Source organism: Crotalus tigris, unplaced genomic scaffold (genome assembly GCF_016545835.1).
Source record: "Crotalus tigris isolate CLP2741 ecotype Arizona unplaced genomic scaffold, ASM1654583v1 scf7180000018701.437623, whole genome shotgun sequence".
Taxonomy (NCBI): domain Eukaryota; kingdom Metazoa; phylum Chordata; class Lepidosauria; order Squamata; family Viperidae; genus Crotalus; species Crotalus tigris.
This window is the reverse complement of record NW_024097155.1, coordinates 267,506-288,269: the sequence shown is the minus strand read 5'-3', so window position 1 is coordinate 288,269 and position 20,764 is coordinate 267,506. Positions and strand designations below refer to the sequence as shown.

The 20,764-nt window shown below is 42.2% G+C and overlaps 1 protein-coding gene across 6 annotated transcripts in view; it reads left to right on the top strand.

Moving 5' to 3' along the window:
- GRIA3 (glutamate ionotropic receptor AMPA type subunit 3) overlaps window positions 1-20,764 on the top strand; it is a 101,997-nt gene that overhangs the window by 42,006 nt on the left and 39,227 nt on the right. For all 6 annotated transcript variants that reach the window (XR_005558178.1, XM_039355626.1, XM_039355627.1 and 3 more), the window contains exons 4-10: window positions 1,774-1,961; window positions 10,232-10,285; window positions 10,628-10,789; window positions 17,420-17,587; window positions 18,466-18,570; window positions 18,825-18,932; window positions 19,442-19,648. Coding sequence is in view for 5 of the 6 variants with exons in the window: in XM_039355626.1 (XP_039211560.1) it covers window positions 1,774-1,961; window positions 10,232-10,285; window positions 10,628-10,789; window positions 17,420-17,587; window positions 18,466-18,570; window positions 18,825-18,932; window positions 19,442-19,648 (992 nt within the window). In the remaining variant the exon portion in view is untranslated. The remainder of the gene's footprint in view (window positions 1-1,773; window positions 1,962-10,231; window positions 10,286-10,627; window positions 10,790-17,419; window positions 17,588-18,465; window positions 18,571-18,824; window positions 18,933-19,441; window positions 19,649-20,764) is intronic.

Here is a 20,764-nt window from a genome sequence, read left to right as displayed (position 1 = left end):
TGACAACATCAGCTGAACAAAAGATACTCCATCCTTGTATGGAAAAATGATAGCCTCGTGGTAGCAGAGAAACTCTCTGTGTCAACAGGCAATGGATTTCTAACTTTGAGTGTCCTATAAGGCAGGGGTCCCCAACCCCTGGTCTGTGGACCAGTACTGGGCTGCGGCATGCCAGCAACCGATCCGCACAAACAAACAAAGCCCCATCTGCGGGATGCAGGCAGCATACAAAACTACACCCCCTCTGGTCCACGGAAAAACCTCTCCACAGAACCAGTACCTGGTATCCAAAAGGTTGGAGACCTCTGCTATAAGGGGAAAGAAAGAAAGAAAGAAAGAAAGAAAGAAAGAAAGAAAGAAAGAAAGAAAGAAAGAAAGAAAGAAAGAAAGAAAGAAAGAAAGTTCCAGATAGATAGCCTTCAAAGGAGAAATTTCCCAGTGGCTCTGCAGTCAACTCTCCAGAGTTTGACTCAATCTGCTTAAATCCCAGCCTCCATTGTTCATGAGAACTGAATTGCCCACTTGCAAGCATAAACTTCCCACTGTGACTCGCTTTGTTCCTTCTCCGCTTTCCTTTCTGCTCTGTTGAAATGGCTAAATGAGTCGATATTACCTTAATGGGAGCCTTAGAAGTGTTATTTAATATGATTACCTTTTTTAAAAAACACACCACATGAAATTAAAAAAAAAATTGAATCTCGGTGAAAGCACAGGGCCCCTTATTTTATGCCTTGGATATGCACCGTAATAACTTAATTGGCATTTTCCTATATCTGGGAATGTAGTCTGTGCCATTTTAAAGCCTTTCATTGCTTCTCATTCTGCTCCGGTTGGGAAGTCTGGTAACCTAGGACCGTGATGGAAGGGTAAGTCAGGATGAGTACAAGATTAAAGCATCTTTGTTTCCGCCAGACATTTGGGACTTTAATTCCCACCCAGTCCTAGATAGCTTGACCAATGGTAAGGGATTGGGAAGCTGGTGTCCACCACTGCTTGGTGACCCAGTGGTTAGAATGCAATATTGCAGGCTAACTCTGCCACTGCCAGGAGTTCGATCCTGACTGGCTCAAGGATAACTCAGCTTTCCATCCTTCCGAGGTTGGTAAAACGAGGACCCAGATTGTTGGGGGCAAGAGGCTGACTCTGCAAACCGCTTAGAGAGGGCTGAAAAGCACTATGAAGTGCCATATAAGTCTATTCCTTCCTTCCTTCCTTCCTTCCTTCCTTCCTTCCTTCCTTCCTTCCTTCCTTCCTTTCTTCATTCCTTCCTTCCTTCCTTCCTTAACTCTGCCCACTGCCTGGAGTTCAATCCTGACCAGCTCAAGGTTGACTCAGCCTCCCATTTTTCCGAGCTCAGTAAAATGAGGATCCAGTTTGTTAGGGGCAATATGCTGACTCTGTAAACTGCTCGGAGAATGCTGTAAAGCACTATGAAACAATATGTAAGTCTAAGTGCTATTGCTAGGGCTATTGCTATCTGGAGAACATGCAGTCACCTACTCCTATCCGGGTCCTGGTAGTTGTTATCAAAAAATTAAGACTTGGATGCTTGTCACCTCTGTTTTGCTGTTTCTGCTTGGCTTTACTAGTGCTTTACTACTTAGAGCACTCATGCTCAGCCTAGAACTGGAGGAGGGGATTGTTTTTAACTCCCCAGCCTAGGGCCCCATTTCGTGGTGATCAATCTTCTGAGTAAGGGTTTCTTTAAAACCAGAAAAGTTGAGTTTCCATTTATTTTAACTCCTCTCACCCTCTTGTTTTCCTTTGCCCTAGGTTTTTCCATCCTCCAAGCTATTATGGAAGCTGCTGTGCAGAATAATTGGCAAGTGACGGCCCGATCCGTGGGAAACATCAAAGATGTTCAGGAGTTTAAGGCGATCATTGAGGAAATGGACAAGCGGCAAGAGAAGAAATACTTGATAGATTGTGAAGTGGAAAGAATAAACGTCATTTTGGAACAGGTGAGCTCCAGCCATGGTTTTGCTTCTTGGTCGGGCGTATTTCTTGCATACCTCCTTAGGATGAACGTTGCCCATTGCCTTAGGGAACGTCGTCTGGATGGGGGAAAGAACGTCCTGCTTTTATTTAGGTGTTCCTGGTCCTCCTCAAAGGAGAGTCAGTGTTGCTGTTTTTGAGAGACATTTGTTGTTGCTTCCCTTTACTTTTTTGCACCTGAACTGTATCAGGAATGTTTGCCTTTTGAGCAAGGTATCTGGAGTAATTTCTCTGTTTTGTGTCTTTCACTTGGATGTATGCTCCACTGTGATTAGCCCTTGATACTCTTCCCAGCTGGATACTCAGCTCCAAATTCTAGCAAAGGTCAGCCTTCAACTCCCATTAGTAGTATCTGGAATAGAGAAGCTGGGGGTGGAAAGTCAGCGTGGTTGACCCCAAGGCTGGTGGAGATTTGGAAACACAGTGAGGGGTGCACAGGAAACAATGCAGGAAACAACGAATCACTTGGAAGGATGTCTCTGAGGCTCTCTGTTCTCAGATCCAGCATCTTGTCACCAATGTTTTATGTGCTGGAAAGAAAAAATGAGATTTGGCCTTGGGAAATCTCTTTCTCAAATCCTTATCCTTCTGAACACACCACACTCAATTGCAGTTTTTATTATACGGTAAAAAAAAGTAAGAAAACAGCATGATAAAGTTACCCTGTAGTAAAACAGGCAGCCAATAGAAGGAAGGAAGGAAGGAAGGAAGGAAGGAAGGAAGGAAGGAAGGAAGGAAGGAAGGAAGGGGAGGAGGAGGAAGGGAGGGAGGGAGGAAGAAGCAAGGAAGGAAGGAAGGAGGGAAGGAAGGAGGGAGGGAGGGAGGAAGGGAGGGAGGAGGGAGGAAAGAAGGAAGGAGGGAGGGAGGGAGGGAGGAAGGAGGGAGGGAGGAGGGAGGGAGGGAGGAGGGAGGAAAGAAAGAAGGAAGGAGGGAGGGAGGGAGGAAGGAAGGGAGGGAGGAGGGAGAGAAGGAGGAAAGAAGGAAGGAAGGAAGAGAGGGAAGGAGGGAGGAATGAAGTGGTACCTATTTATCTATTCACACAGTAGCTTTTGAACTACTAGGTTGGCAGGAGCTGAGATGAGGACGGGAGCTCACCTCGTTGTGAGGAGCTCGGGTCTTGAACCTGAGCTGTCAGTTTTCCAGCTGACAAGTCCAGCATCTTAGCCACTGAGCCACTGTGCCACCCATATCCTGGACCTATGCCATAAGGAGCTTTAAAGGCCACTTTATGCTCATACTTCATTGGCTTTACAAAGGAACTGTGTCCCCCCCCCAGGGTCTCTTCCCCTACCCAAGATCTTTTCAACTCCTGCACACCAGTGGAGGAAAAATTCTAATTTCTATTTTCATTTCGTAAGAGTTGCGCTTGGATCGCAGGCCGCATGTATCTCAGTGTATAAATTTCCGATCTGTGCATACATCGGGTACAATGGATTATTGTCTTAAGGTAGGAGGAAAAAAGGAACCCCTTTATTTTTAAAATTAGCTCGCTGGCAAGCTAGGATGTCATCGGATGGAAATTATTTATAAAAAGTTTAAATATTCTAGGCTGCAAATGGGTTTAAACATTATTTATGGATGGTTTAAATATTTTATAAACCCACTGCATAGGGGGCCCGTCCCTACTGTTTTGTGAAGCGCCAGGCAGGCTGCAGTTATAAATAAACTGAACTCCAGCTTTATGTCTTGGAGTTATCTGGAAGAAAAATACGGACAGCCCAACTGCATCAATTTTATTCGGCAAAACTTTCATTCTGAGGAACTGCAGCCTGGAACTTCATCTAATATTAAGAAATTCATTTCAAGTCAGTGATATAATTGACTGGGGGGCACTGATCGGCGAGTCTTCTCCGTTTTAAATAAATTGGAAGGAATGATTTTGACAGCACTCGGTTTCCAATTAAGCTCTAGGATTAATCTCCTTCGGTAGCTTGGATGCCTGGTTTACATTTTGCAGTACGCAACAAGATTGCAAAATAAAATAAAATAATAATTATTATTACCAGGTCCAAGATAGTATTTCTTCTGGAGCTGGAGTGCAAAAAGTTAGCATTTGTTAGCAAGTGGGCAGGTTTGGTTTACATCTGGGTTTCTCAACCTTAGGAACTTAAAGATTCTTCTACTCCCAGAATTCCCCAATGAGCATTGCTGGATGGAGGAATCTGACAGTTGAAGTCCACATCTGACAGTCAAATCAAACTCTACTGGAGATCTACATTTTTATATATCCTTCAAAAGTTTGTTTTGTTTCCTGCTGCCTGACGCAACTGAGCCCAACATTTCTGTTGTCATGTGAGACGTTTGTTAAGTGAATTTTGCCCCCATGTTACGACCTCTCTTGCCACTGTTGTTAAGTGAATCACTGCCGTTGATAAGTTAGTAACCTGGTCATTAAGTGAATCTGGCTTTCCCCCATTGACTTTGCTTGTCAGAGGGTCGTCAAAGGGAATCATCTGACCTTGGGACACTGCAACGGTCGTAAAATATGAACCGGTTGCCCAGCCTCTGAATTTTGATCACGTGATCATTGGGATCCTACAAAGGTCGTAACTTTGAAAAATGGCCATAAGTCACTTTTTTTCAGGGCTGTTGTAACTTTGAATGGTCACTGAATGAACTGTTGTAAGTTAAGGACTACATTAAGCCAACTAGTTGTCATTTTCACCTCTAGACTGGGAAATCAAAAATTCATCTCTGAAGAGGACAATATTACAGATTGGTAATGAGCCAAAGGAAACTACAAGGGCTTCTCCATGCAGCCACTAGGAGCTAGAAGGGAAAAGTAGAGACAGGCCTGCTTATTTCGGATCCAAGTTGAGAAACCCAAGGATTTGCGGTCTATGATCGTGACTTTCTGATGGTCCTGGTTGCAACTTGAAGAGCAACTATTTTCTTTGGGGCTAATAGAAGTCAAGACTTGTTAGCTTAGGCTGAGCAATTTAGCATATTCTGCCATAAGCTCTGTGTAGGAAATGACCAGGCTGAGCAAGAGGGAAGGGTCAAATGCATCATCAGTCTCCTTTCATACCCACAAGAGATCTAAGTCCAGCCCACCTTGAATTCTGTTGACTCTTATCTACTGCCAATTTGCTTTGACCCCTAGTAGTTCAGATTCTTCTTCTTCTTGTTGTTGTTGTTAATTGCGAAGTCATGTCCGACCCATCGCGACCCCATTGACAACGTTCCTCCAGGTCTTCCTGTCCTCTACCATCTTTTGGAGTCCATTTAAATTCACACCTACTGCTTCAGTGACTCCATCCAGCCATCTCATTCTCTGTCGTCCCCTTCTTCTATTGCCCTCAATCTTTCCCAGCATTAGGCTCTTCTCCAGTGAATCCTTCCTTCTCATTAGATGGCCAAAGTACTTGAGTTTCAACTTCAGGATCTGGCCTTCTAAAGATTCTTGCAGATAGCATTATATTACATATATTCATTTGAACCACCTTGGCTTCTGATTTTTCCTGCGCTTGACACTTTGGCTTCATTCTTTCCAGCTTAAGACTCCATATCTCATAAGATAATTTTCAAAACACTGCTTAGATCTCTGTGGTTAAAGATACTTGAGGGAAGCAGGATGTTCTGAAGTTCTATCTTTTGCTAGACAACCGTTGGGGGGCTGATCATGCAGGCTACAACTCTGGATACTGCTTCCAACAGAATTTACCCAACTGAAGAGGGGGGGAACCCCCCAAATATAATAAAAAAAGGAGAGTTTGTGGAATTAATGTTTCACACAACCTCTGGAGAATTAGATAGGTATTATCTCAATCCCCTCACCACCATAGCCAAGAGCTGTTTGTTTTTACTAAAATGGAAAGTAGATTTCACATTGGGGCTCCAAAAAGACTTCTTTAGAACAAGAAAGTATGAATTGCTGTATTCAAACGCAGATCAAGCTTGGATTCAGATCAAGTTGAAGTCCCAAACATCAGGATAGATTTGGTAGCGGACAGGCGAGGTGGTGATCTGGCAGTCCAAATCAACAACTCTTCCTGCTTTGGTCTGTGCAACAGAGTAGGCTTTCTTCTGCCTAAGAAAAGTGAGAATGATGGATCCTGAACTATCCGTGATGGACTTTCCAGTGATAGAACTTGAGCTATCTGTGTTTTTCAATCTCAGTATTAACAGTAAGTGAGTAGTATTGGCAGTAACTTCTGTCATTCCTAGCCCCGATTCCTTAAATTTGCTTTATATAGTATCATATTTTAAGGCTGATGCTGAAGGAAGGAAGATGATCTTTCTCTCTGTTTATCTTCTCCTCCCTTGAAGATAAATGCGACTGCAAAGCTGAGACACTCAACCAAATCTTCCAGCGATTGCTGGAGCGTCTCTCTCTCTCTCTCTCTCTCTCTCTCTCTCTCTCTCTCTCTCTCTCTCTCTCAGTTTTCTCTGGGCTTAAAAATGAGAAAATGTGCAAACAGATGAAGCAATCTACACGTTCTGCTGTGTTTCTGTTCTGCGGGAAGCCACGATTAAATTATTATTAAATTCATTTGCTCCCAAAGGCTTGATGCCACTGTGTTTGATTGGTTGTGAAAAACCTGCCTTCTCTTCAGATCCTCAAGATATTTTCGATGACTTACATGCCATTTGCCTTAAGCTAGAAGGATGGGCTGATTTTTTTTTTTTTAATGCGACTATTTTTGGTTCCATTAAGCTTGGAGTTCTGTTTGAAGGAAATAAAATAAAATAAAAACGGGCTGCGCGTCTCCTGGAAATGCTGCATTTTCTCATGCGGCAGCCAGGTTGTTTAATCCTGCGTGCAGCCCTTTGAATCTCTGCTGGAAATCTATTAGCTTTTGCAGAAGCTCTGCAAAGTGTTGGGAGCTTTGTAATGTGGATACAACAAGGTAGGGTTGCGGTGAGCCGATCTGTAGAAGGGAAGGAAGCAGATGGGATAGGCAGAATAAAGGGATATAGGGGGTCCTTGATTTACGACCGCTGCTGAGCCCAAAATTTCTGTTGCTAAGCAAGAGATTGGTTAGGTGAGTTGTGCCCCACTTTCCAATATGTTTGGCCACAATCATTAAATGAATCACTGCAGTTCTTAAGTGAATCATGCGGTCGTTAAGCCATTCTGGCTTCTCCCGTCGAGTTTGCTTGACAAGACCCAGCTGGGAAGGTTACCAATAGAGATCTGCGTGGATGCCGCTTCTGGAAGTCCATTCTGGGCCTGGGCAACAAAAAAATATACTGCACTTCGGTTCTGCCGAAGTGGTGCGAACCAGCTGAATCTCACCACTGATTTTAAAGCAGGTGGACGTCAACTGGCTGGGGAGTTCTGGGAGATGAAGTCCGTTCATCTTAAATCTGTCAGGGTTAAGAAACCCTGCCCACTCTCATTAGAGCAGAAATAAGAAACAGCAGGATGCACTTGACCTCAGCTGATTTGGAAAGTGAAGAAAGAACCACCTCTGGTTGTCTGTTTGCATTGCTCAGGTGACCCCGAGGACACAGGTAAACCTCCGAGTGGCCTCAACGACTCTCCAAAAGAAGGCAAACGAGCAGCTGTCTGCAAGGAGTATAAATCCTTCCCTTCCCCACCATCCAGGCAGAGCTGGCCAGAAAAAAGTAATTAATGGCTTGCTTTCCATTCACCCCACGGGAGTGACTGAACTTTAGGGCAGGCAAGAAAGGGGAAGCTGCAGATCTGTGTGTGGGTAGCAAGCATTCAAAGACCAGCTGCAAAAAAAATAAAATAAAATTGCTCCCACTTAACTCCCTGCAGGAGAATGACACATGAAGGATAATTTCTGGAGATGCAGAAGCTGTTCTCCCCCCCCCCCCCGATTGAAAAACCAGGTTTAAAGAAGCTGTTTCTCCCATGTCTATGGAGATTCTCGGTCATCGAGGTCATGATTGTCCCAAAGGTGTTTTTTCAAAAGGCAACTGGACCTTCTTGTTTTTCTTTGAAGACCTTTCACTTGTCATCTGAGAAGCTTCTTCAGCTCTGGCTGGATGGTGGGGAATGGCAGGATTTACATGACCAGCTGTTGCAAGAAATATAAGTCCTTCCATTCCCCACCATCCGGTCAGAGTTTTGAAGATGAAGAATCTCATAGAGGCCATCAGTCCTATGATGGTTGATAAGACAATCTCTTCTGAAACTGGAGAACATGAAGTAGATATCTTTTCTTTTCCCTTACTTACAAGGATGAGGAAGATTAGAAGCAGTTAGGTTCTGGGTAGGATCAGAAGACACACTCTGAATTATGGGAGACCTGGGTCTGTGTGTTTGTGTTTGTGTGTGTCAGATTGACTCCTGGCAACTTCTTGGACAAGTCCCTGCAGTTTTCTTGGCAACGTTTTCAGAAGTGGTTTGCCATAGCTTGCTTCCTAGGGTCTGAGAAAGAGAAGCTGGCCCAAGGCCATGCAGCTGGCTTTGTGCCTAAGGCAGGACTAGAACTCATGGTCTCTTAGTTTCTAGTCTGATGCCTTAACCACTACACCAAGTTGTCTTTCAGGGAAAATTTAGTCCAGCACCTCTGATGACCATCAAGTTCGTAAGGCTGAGTTAAAGCGAAATTTTTCTTTAGAATACAACATTGATGTTATCTCAGTGATGTTTATGGTTTAACTTTTCTTTTTGTCAAAAAAAAAAAATCACCCACGATTGATTGCCAGGATGACAGCATCTGTGTGCCAGAGGCCACATTTTAGGAAAAAAGTGAACAGTTGTATTTAAAGTTCTTAACAACACGTCTCATTCCTTAGCAACTCATAGAAATTTCTCCATGGATACCTGACACGTCTCGCATCGTTGTGCTGTTTCATATTATCAGCCTCCAGCAATACTAGATGCATTTAAAGCAAATTCTTCTAATGTTTGCCTGATAATCCAATATACTGCACTGGAAAGCATGAATACAAATGTTGAGATGGTTTTGTAATGTGGCCATTAGTGTACAATACAATGACTTCTGGGTCAGTGTCATCCGATAATGGAAATCCATTTGGGAAGTTGCTGTCAGCATGTGTACACCCAGGAGCCTGGTGAGAAGAATTGTGGTCCTTAGATACACAGCAAGAAAATAGCTTGTGTGATATAGATCAGGGGTAGGCAACCTTGGCTCTTTTATAACTCGTGGACTTCAACTCCCAGAATTCCTGAGTCAGCATGGCTCAGCTTGGAAACCTCCCCCTTTCCCCTCAGCATGGCTGGCTCAGGAATTCTGGGAGTTGAAGTCCACGAGTCATAAAAGAGCCAAGGTTGCCTACCCCTGGTATAGACTCTATTTTTCGTCAGGTTATTGACAGAAGACCCTGCAAGATTAGATAATGAGATGCTTCTTCAGTACTTGGATGGAATTTCTTATCTATAAGAACAGGTAGTCCTCAACGTACAACCACAATTGAGCCTAAAACATTTTTTTGCTAAGCGGGACAGTTGTTAAGTGGGTTTTGTCCCATTTTGTGACTTTTCTTGCCACTTTTGTCAAGTCACTGCAGTTGACAAGTTAATAACCCAGTTGTTAAGTGAATCGGGCTTCCCCCACTGACTTTGCTTGTCAGAAGTTTGCAAAAGGGGATCGCGTGACTCCAGGACACTGCAACCATCATAAATACGTGTCAGTTGCCAAATCAGTTGATGACCTGACCGTAGGAAAAATGGTCCTAAGTCACTTTTCTTTCAGTGCTGTTGTGACTTTGAAAGACCATTAAATGGACTGTTGTAAGTCGAGGATTACATGTAGAGCTAAACATCTCAAGAAGATCATGGAATCCCAGCTCTCCATCACATTAAGAGCTGCTTCGCCATTACTGCGTTTTCCCCAAAAATAAGACCCAACCAAAAATATAAGCCCTAGCATGATTTTTCAGGATGCTGGTAATATAAGCCCCACCCCAAAAATAAGCCCCAGTTAAGATCGTCAGCCCAATGGATGCATTTAGTTCTGTATTTCCCCCCAAAATAAGATCTAACCAAAAAAATAAATCCTAACACGTCTTTTGGAGCAAAAAATAATGTAAGGCCGGGTCTTATTTTCAGGGAAACATGGGTAGATGTGTTTCTTTACAAAGGAGTTTTAATTTAAAACTGGAATGCGCATGGAAACTCTCCTTGACTTTGGTCTTTTTGATACATTTGCTGGTTTGTGGGCTTCAGTAGTAGAATCCATGCATATATTGTCTCAAATCAACATTTTTTTTTCCAGAATTCCTTTCCCTTGAAATTGAAAAAAAAAAAAAATTCGGCTAAGTGCTTCATCTTTTTTTTTCTTTTCCTTTTACACAGGTTGCAGCCCTCAGTAAAAATTCCAGAAGTTATCACTACATGCTTGCTAACCTGGTAAGTTCTCTATACGCACACATGCACACATGCATATTCCCCCCCAAAAATCCAGTGTTTTCTTTTCTTCTTTTTAATATAACTCTGCCTAATTTGCTTCCCCCCCCAAAAAACCCTCATAAACACAAAAATAAAATGCATTGATCCTTTGAGGTTATCATATGTCTCCAAATTTTTCATAGAGATGTCTGCATATATTATCAGAATGGGGAAACCACCAATTGGACTCAACAAATTAATGTCACATTTCGACCTGTGTTTCTTTTCCCAAGGTCAGGGACGATGTGTTTGATTGCTTCTAAGCTGAAATCAACCCCTCAAATGTTTACATTCTCTTCCAAGGGCTTTACAGACATCTCGGTAGAAAAAGTGGTCCAGGCTGGGGCCAATGTAACCGGATTTCAGATTATTAATAATGACAACCCATTGGTCCAACAATTTATGCAGCGTTGGGTGAGACTTGATGAAAGGGAATTTCCTGAAGCCAAAAATTCTCCATTAAAGGTAGGTGTTGCAGACTATTGGAAAGAAGATGGGGTGGAGGTGGGAAGGAAAGGATCACCATTTACAGAAGGCATAAATTTGTTGGGAGTCTTCTAGCTCACCTGCAGATGTTGTGGGTTGAGTGCTAAACTATTATTTGCTTTGAATAAATAATCTAGCACTAGTTGAAGACAAGACTCCACATTCCTGGTTCAACAACCTCTAATAAGTCTTACACTTTGGCTTGCAAACTGCAGTGACTTGACACAACCCAAACAACCTATGTTGTGCTGCAGTGAGTCAAGGCTATGCTTTGAAGGTGGAATGTCACCAGTTCAGTCCTGGTGTTTTCAGTGGTCCACCTTGAAATCCTGGGAAGCCACCCCCTGCTGCTTTATTTCTTCAAATTGATGCTTCTCAGAGATGTTGAAATTCAACTCTCCTAATATCTATCTACAGCAGGGGTGTCCAAACTTGGCAACTTTATGACTTCCAGAATTCCTCTGGGAGCTGGCTGAGCAATTCTAGGAGTTGAAGTCCACAGGTCTTGAAGTTGCCGAGGTTGTACACACCCTGATCCAGAAGTGGAATTCAATAATCTGGAGGGAACAAGTTGGAAATGGCTGATGCAGATAATAAAATGATCTGATTCAGGGTAGATCATCTATCCTACTTTCCCCATAGCTAATTGCTTCAATACGTTCAGCTGAATATAAATAGCTGTATGTTCAGCTATTTAGTTTATTTTCCCTTTTCTGTGGAACGGAGGAATGGTGGCGGGCAGGATTTTTGCTATTCTGTGAGTTACTCCAGTGATAGCTTGCAAGGTGCATTCTTTGTGAGTCAGCTCGAAGAAAATGGGGTGGGATTGATGCACCCATAGCATTATTTGGGAATCCCCTTACACAGCAACAGAAAGGAAGACAACTGGATTGATTATGAACTGCTTTGAGAGGTTGAGGAGCTAAAATGTTCACCGAAGTAGAAAGATACAGTATAAATCCATCCATCCATTCATCTGTTCGTGTATGGTGATCCGACGGTGCTTTTTCCAAAGGCATCTGGACTTTCTTTGTTTTTCTTTGAAAACATTTCACAGAACTGAAGAAGCTTCTTGAATAAAAAGCAAAATGTCTACCTGGAAAAACAAAGAAAGTCCAGTTGCCTTTGGGGAAAAAAAAAAAAGCAGCGTTGGGACAAAGTTGACCTGGATGACAGAGAATCTCCATAGGCATGGATGGTGACTTTTGCTCTTGGATGTGAAAACAAAACAAAATAATGCAAGTATCAAAGAGCCCAAATGGACGAGAGAAACCCAAATTATTCTTCTCAACAAGAAAGAACAGCATGACATCTTCCCTCTGGCCACATCTATCATGCTGGGACGCCAGCAGGCAGCTTCATAACAACCGCAAACCTGAAAAAGCAGTTATGCGTAAAATCCAACAGGCATTAGCCCAGACTGAGCATGCGTAAAATCCAACAAGCATTAGCCCAGACTGAGCAATTCTTATGTTTTATCGGCTGCTTAACTCAGGAAGGTGCGCTTCAAGAACTGCGGGGTTTTTTTTGTCTGTGGACAGAACTCTCCATTTTCTTGGTTATTGCTTGATTCGGTTTGTGTCCTGCCTTTATTCAGGAGTTCAAGACTAGAATACACATCACCCTCTACTTCTTTCTTCTCCAACCACAACAGTACGAAGTTGGTTGGGCTGTGACTGAGCGACTGGCTTAAGTCACCCATGAGTGGCTAAAGGTGGGCTTCAGCCTGGTGCTTCTGGGTCTCAATCCAACACCGTAAGAAGCTTCAGAGGACGAGGAAGTCTGTCCGAAGCTGATATGAGTCAAAGTTGATCACACATTGCCTTAAAGAAGAGCTCTGAATCCTACCTTTAATCCTCTTTGACTGGAGTTAATTTAGGAGGCAGCTTTTTCTGCCGAAACGAACCCTTTCGCTGTTGTGTTTCTTTATTTACTTATTAAATCTATCTCTACCCTGTCATCGTGAAAATGACTCCCAGCAGCTTGCCCAGAAAATAAAAAGAACAATTTAAAAACCTTCGCCAGCTCACCTGAAACCAACAGGAACTAATAAATGGCAATGATAATAAATGACAGCAACCAGTCACGAATGAAAATAGCCACCGAAAAGGGCGGGGGGGGGGGGAGGAAGAAAAAGATGGCGCCACATATAAATGCAGGGGAAAGTCTTCCTCTTTACATACAGACAGTCCTCGGATTATAGCAGCTCATTTAATGACCGTTCAAAGTTACAACAGCACTGAAAAACGTGACTTACGGAGGCTTTTCACACATACGACTGTTGCCGCATCCCCAGGGTCACGTGACCAAAATTCAAACGCTTGGCAACTGACTCATCTTTATGACGGTGGCAGTGTCCCTGGGTCACGTGATCTCTCTTTGTGACCTTCTGACAAGCAAAGTCCATGAGGGAAGCCAGTTTCACCTGTTGCTAACTTAACAACCGGAGTGACTCACTTAACAACAGTGGTCACCCACTTAACAAATGTCTCGCTTCGTAACAGAAATTTTGAACTCAAGTTGTGATCATAAGTCAAAGACTATTTGTACTCTAAATGCCGGGAAGCACTTCGGATTTGTAAAACGTGAACGAGTGTTTATTGAAAGGACAGACCCACCCCTCAGAGCAAAAAAAAAAAGTATATTTGATTAGGAAATAAAATTGGCTAGAGATGAGAGCCTGGGTGCTTTAATTTATTCAATATTTCATCCGCTCTCTCGTTCCCTCACTGGCTTCACATGTTCGTGCATTTGTTAGCAGCATATGAATAAAACAGAAAATTAGATTTGTCGCTCGGTATGATGTGGAAGGCCTGGCAGGATGGTTTCTGATAATTGAGGCAGCCTGACTGGAAAATTGGGAAGGGGGGGGAAGTTGCAGAAAGACAATTGCAGGTTTCTACAATGCTTAATTGGACAGCGACTGGAGAACAACAGTTGAAGTTCTTTGCGCAAGAACAGCCAGCAAAACGTAGACGTTTCATCTCTGATGCCTGTTACAGCCTATGCTGGACAGATCATATATATATGTAGGTCTTTGGTTGTTCGGGTTTTCTCCTGCGTAAAAATTGGAAGTGTCTTGGCGACGTTTCGATGAAGTCCCATTCGTCATCTTCAGGCTGGTGTTTTCAGCTTGGTGCTTCGAGGAGCAATGTGTGGTCGAAGCACGAAGCTGAAAACACCAGCCTGAAGATGACGAATGGGACTTCGTCGAAACGTCACCAAGACACTTCCAATTTTACGCGGGAGAAAACCTGAACAACCAAAGACCTACATACAAACACCCGCGAAAACCTTCCAGGAATAGGAAGTTATGAAGGAAAGTGGGGAGGAAACGTATCTCTGAGTTAAGTAGACAAGCAATCAGTAGGTCGGTCTCTAGGTTGGACTAGTAAGAAGAAGAGAGCTTGTGGTGGTCAACATCTTTTGAGAGCAAGAAACTTCTTAAAAGGCAAGTTGGTTGTCAAGGGTGTGAAATGTGGTCACATATCTGTTTGTGTTGTGTGTGTGTGTGTGTATGCCAGCGTGTGCCTGGCCATTAGAACTTTGGAACCAGGCTGAAAGTTTGGGGTGGTCCATTGTAACTTCAAACGATTGCTAAGGGACCCGTTATAAATCAATTTCTTGATAATTTAATTTATTGTACAGTAATTTATTGATAATTAATGGTTGATTTCACTTAATATGATAAAGGTCTGGCATATCTGCTTTTCCAAAAACAGACCAACTGATATTTCTTTTACGACAAAAAAACATTATAGTTTTTCTTCCTACCTTCCCATCCAGGTGACATCTATTATACCTTGCAATGCAAAGCAAGGTACAGTATAATCACCTTTCTAGAAATCAGGGGCTTATATTAGGCTGATTCATCTTCTGGGCCAATGGGTGAAGATGGCTGTACAAAGTAGTCACCTCTTTGCGAATTTCTAGTAAATCATCCATGAATTTTAGCCGCAAGGGCTGGATAATTTTGTCTAATGTGAAACCCAGTTATTTAAAGAGGCGTGTTGGGACTAGAATTTCCACTGCTCAGCTATTGCCTGATTTGATGACCATTTTGCCATGATTGTTCAGTAAATCACTGCGGTTGTTAAATGAATCACAGGGTTGTTATGGAAATCCAGCTTCCTCCATTGACTTTGCTTGTTGAAAGCTGGGTGGGAAATTCACAAATGACGAATAAAAAAGACCCCAGGATGCTGTAACCATCATAAATTAATGCTAAATGTCAAGCATCCAAATTGTGATCACATGACCATGAAAATGCTGTTATTGTCATAAGTCGGAGGATCAGTTTTAAAGTCACTTTTTTTTCGGCGCAGTTGTAACTTTGAATAGTTGCTAAAAGAATGGTTATAAGTCAAGGATAACCTGTGTACAGATACAGAATACAGACCCTGAAAAATACAATTTATACAGCATGAATAATAGACAAATCTCTAATTTCAGAATGTTTCCTATCTTTTTATTTGAAGTAAATATGAGGCATTGGGGTTTTTTTGGGGGGGGGGAATGGGAAAAAACATTTATAGATTTTTACCTTCCTGTGAGTGGGAAGGTTTATCGGATTTATAAAGTCGATGAGAACTGTAATTCTGAACAGCATGAAAAAAACATGGAAGTATACTGTGAGAATATTTCAGGCTAAAAAAAAAAAAAACAGATTTATTGCTAACTGCATATATCAATTCATACAAAATGTAGCCCAGCAAAAGACTTCAGAATTGTTCAGGTTTCAAAATCAGAGAAGCTATGTTGGTTAATTCATTTTTTAAAACAAAAGGAGGTTGCTACATCAATTTGTCCCCGTGCCTCACCAAGAGAGAAAATGGTGCCGTAGATTACTGCCTGTGTTAACATTTGGCGAATGTGATTGTGATAGAGCTACTAGTATTCTAAAGAAATGTGAAAGCTTCTCAAAACTGATGTAAAAAAGAACAACCTCCTTTTGGATAAGGAGGATAAATAAGGATAAATCAGGATAACATTGAAAGACGCCTCTTATCTACATCAGCTCTTGCATTCCATGGCTCTTTGTAACTGTTCTTTTGGTCTGTTAGGGATTCTTGTCAATCAAGGGTGTCAAATTCACAAAGTCAAGTGACGTGTCGTGATGTATTGCGAGTTTTTTGCCATTGCCGGGAATGGGGTGGGCACAGTTTTGCTATAATACAGTGATGGCGAACCTTTTAGAGACTGAGTGCCCAAACTGCAACTCAAAACCCACTTATGCATCGTCGAGTGCCGGGTGGGTGTGGCCCATTGGGTGGGTGTGGCTGTGGTGGTAACGGCAGACTGGGTGGGACTAAAAAGTTCAATCAATCAATTCCAACTTTGCAAGATCTTTTTTTTTTCCCGCAAGAAGTTGAAATTGACTGATTAAACCTTTTTTTTTTTTTTTGCACATGGCGGTGGAGGCCTAAAGCGAAAAGGTTTTATAAAACCCAGCTGAAGGCCTAGGACTGGGGCGACGGCACGCGTGCCCAGAGAGAGGGCTCTGAGTACCACCTCTGGCACCCGTGCCATAGGTTCGCTACCACTGCTATAATGCATCTGGCCTGTGGGCTGGCAGTTTGACACCCCTGTTGTAAATAATCTTTTTTTTAAAAAAATAGAATTTTATATTGTTACCAATATCAAGGGTTAATATTTCTCCTGGCACACTCATGTCCCTGCTTTGAAGTAGCACAGATGAGAAGCAAAAAAGTCATGTCAGTTTTTTTCCCCATCCTGTCTTTCTTTTTTCAGCGATAGTCTAATTTCAGAATGATACTTAACTTTTCTGGGAATGTGAAGGGGTTATTATTATGTAATTGCTTGCTGTGCACACTTAGAAAAAGATTCAGAAGGAGCACTTCTCAGTTCCAAGATGGCAAGCAGAAAAACCTCTCTCATGTTGGTTAAAGCAGCTGGATACTTTAACTAAGTGGTCTCGTTAAAGCAACTGCACCTGTTTTGCTAAAATCTGAAAAAAAGACAGACTGTACACGAGATCTTCAGAGTTTTCCGAATTGTTTTTTTAATTAAAAAAAAATAAAATTAAACAAATGTAAAGGGTACAGGGAAAGGTCTTGAAGGACAGGAGGAAGAGGTATTACCAAGGTAATTGTCCGATAAAAGGGTCTTGAACCTGCTATTTGAGAAATGTCTCCGATATGCCCCTCCCTTGTTCACACAAAGACCAAGAAAGGGATTTGCAAGATTCTGTTCCAATGAAAATAGACCTGACTTATATGGTGTTCATTTTATAGTCTGGTCTACCTTATAGGACTCACACAGGCATTGTGATATTAGCAATAGCACTTAGACTTCTATACCACTTCACAGTACTTTACAGCCTTCTCTAAGCAGTTTACAGAGTCAGTCTATTGCCCCCAACAATCTGGGTCCTCATTTTACTGATCTTGGAAAGATGGAAGGCTGAGTCAACCTTGAGACAGTTAGGATCGAACACCTGACAGTGAGCAGAGTTACCCTGCAATACTGCATTCTAACCACTGCACCAGCATGGTTCTGTTACTCAACATTGTTTAAGGAGGGGAAAAAAAGACTTGGAACATTTACAGGGTGAAGTTCATTTACTTGTCTCTTTTACATCTCTTTTAGTATACATCTGCATTGACCCATGATGCGATCCTTGTTATAGCGGAAGCGTTCCGGTACCTCCGAAGGCAGCGGGTAGATGTATCCCGGAGAGGAAGTGCTGGAGATTGTTTAGCAAACCCAGCTGTGCCTTGGAGCCAAGGGATTGATATTGAGAGAGCATTGAAGATGGTGAGGATTTAAACAACGGCAACTTCTCTGTATTGGAAGTGGGAAAGATCCTGGGAGAGGGAGAAAGACAGAGAAAAATCAGATAAGAGACAGCATAGCCCACAGCTGCATAGTGGGAGAGCAGGAACTTCAGAATAAACCCTCCCTGAGTGATTGGGTACAATTCTCCCATCACCATCTTTATAGTCTGAGAACTTAGAGAGGGTCCCTTTTGAGCTTCTTGCTCTGCCCACTATATAGTTCTGGCCTGTGCTGTTTCTTATCTGACAGTTCTCTAGGCATTATCTCTTCTCCCAAAGTCTTTCCCACATACAATTACACTACATCATCTTGTGAATGAAGGTAAATGTACATGTCCTAGGATAACGTTGCAGGATCCAATCTGAGCTGATCACCAGAACCAGAGGTTTATTCTTCCAAGCTTTTGGGCTTGTGCTGGAGCCCATCCTCCGGAAACTTCTCTGTCTCCAGAATGTGTGCATTGAGCTGTTCTACACACAACCAGGCACTATATAAATACAACAGTGCACACATTCTGGAGAGAGATTATGGGTTCCAGCATGAACCCAAAAGCTTGGAAGAATAAACCTTGGGTCCTAGTGAACAACTCAGATTGGATCCTGCACTATATCATCTTATTTGGAGGATAGACAACCTATATTTTTCTTGTCAGAACCTTTAGTTTTTTTCACTTATTTATCTTACTTATTGACTAATTGTAGATTGATCCATCTATCTAATATGCAATGTTTTTTGTGTACTATGCTGAAAAGTGACTTTTTACGAAACAGTGGTTCTTGCATATTGGCCAATGAACGGATGCCAATTTCTCTGCTGCTTTCTGTATCTTGTTATGTTGCAACTTTATCATTGTCAAGGTTCAGGTTCAAGGAATGACAGGAAATATCCAGTTTGACACCTATGGACGTAGAACCAATTATACGATTGATGTGTATGAAATGAGACCTGGCGGGCCACGAAAGGTAAGCCATAGTTCATTCTCTCTCTCTCTCTCTCTCTCTCTCTCTCTCTCTCTCTCTCTCTCTCTCTCTCTCTCTCTCTCTCTCTCTCTCTCATCTATCTATCTATCTATCTATCTATCTATCTATCTATCTATCTATCTATCTATCTATCTATCTATCTATCTATCTATCTATATCATCTATCTGAGTACCTATATACCTATAAATAACACAAATTCACTATCTTAACTTGCCAATGCTCTCTTCAACTATAGGCTGGTTACTGGAATGAATATGAGCGATTTGTGCCTGCAATCGATCCTAGTGTTTCCAACGATACATCCTCAGTGGAGAACAGAACCATTGTGGTGACTACCATCCTTGTAAGTTGTCACCTCCCTTTAGCCATTGTTATCTAACCTTGATACCTTTGGTGCCTTTCTGGACACACAGGGCTATGTAGTTTTCTGAACAATGATGTGGATTGGTTACTCAGCACTTGATTTTCTCAAACTTTGATTGTTCTGAATACTTCCTGAACTGGCAGACAGATCAGGTTTTCCTTAACCGGTTTATGTTTGAACTTATAATTTAAATTCACAAGGTTGAAAGGAACCTCAGAGACCTTCTAATTCAACCCCCTGCCTTATGCCATTCTGGACAAATAGCTGTCCAATCTGTTCATGAAAACCTCAAGCAATAGAGCACCCAAAATTTCAGGAGGCAAGCTGTTCCATTAATTAATTGTTCTCACCGGAAGGAAATTTCTCCTTAGTTCTAAGGTCTTCCAGCTTCTTTGGTTGGATTTCTCCCCGTTCACTCTAAGTTTATTCCATTTGAAGTCATTCCCCCCACTCCTTCTAACCTATTTTCTCCTTGTGTCATTTTCCAGGAAGCACCCTACGTGATGCGCAAGCAGTCTCCTGACCAGAAGGAAGGGAATGAGAAATACGAAGGCTATTGTGTTGACCTTGCTTACGAAATTGCAAAACATGTTGGGATTAAATATGTCCTGTCTATTGTCCCTGATGGGAAGTATGGAGCAAAGGATCCTGAGACTAAAATGTGGAATGGCATGGTGGGTGAACTGGTCTATGGGGTAAGTCCTTGTATGTTGTGGTTTTGCTACTCGTTTGCCTTAATCCTATACAAATTAAGTGGATTTCCTCTCCATTTGTTCTCTTTCACAAAGCTCCTTAGATGCACCATGCAATAATATCCAGCAAAACCCAACTAGATAAATTATGTTGGATGTCCAAATATGGAGATGGTATATATCCTTATGGGTGTCCTTAGCTCTGTGTTTTCAACTGTTCACTAGTTAGTGGGGTCAACCAGCTGAAACAAGCAGGTTTGCTGAAAGCCATTTAATCATATCCCTGAAGAGTTCAAACGCCTTCAGAATTCATAATGGGAATTCTAGCAAGAATTTCCTCTTCCGTGGCTGCCCTGAAGCAACTCTAGAGTGGAAATTCTCTTTGTAGCAGCTCCCTTTTAATTCTGGAATTAATGGTGAGAACAGGAGATTTTGTGATCTGAAATCTCACTGTTTCATTGGCGATGAAGGATCGGAATTGATCATTGGTGGGCAGCAGAAACATGAAATGTAGAATTTTGAGAAGGCCATATCTTACTCCCACCTTCCTATGTTCTTCTCTATTAATTGTGCTTCATTTTCTTTTCCCCTTAAACAGCTCTTGGCATTGTTTAAGTGTGAGTGACAGAAGAATAACGTCTCTTTAGAATCTTTGTTCAGATATTCCACAGCTTTGTGGCATTTCTATTCATCTTTGGGTTGGTTTTGACTTCTAAGAGAGGGCTCAACCCTGCCCACAATAGTGCATTTGATAGCATAGCTTGAGGTTCTCTTCCTGGCATTTTCAGTGCCAAAATATAGGGTATTTGCTTCAAGCAGACTCACATGAAAGAAACAGATGCTTGTTCTAAAGGCAGGATACATAACACAAGCAATGCTTTCAACATTGTAAGGATGTTGGTGTTAAGTTAAGCCAAAGTGGGCATGCTCCCTTGACCTCCAGGCTCTTGAGGAATTAGAATAGTTGGAGGAGAAGTCAATGCTGTATGCTAGGCTTTGGGTTAATATGCCGAGTAATATTTCGCCAGATATTTAACCTCAAAGAACCTGACATTCGCTCCATAAATGGTGGATGAGTGATATGAGCTTGATCTCACCCAGCAAGGATTTGTAAGACAC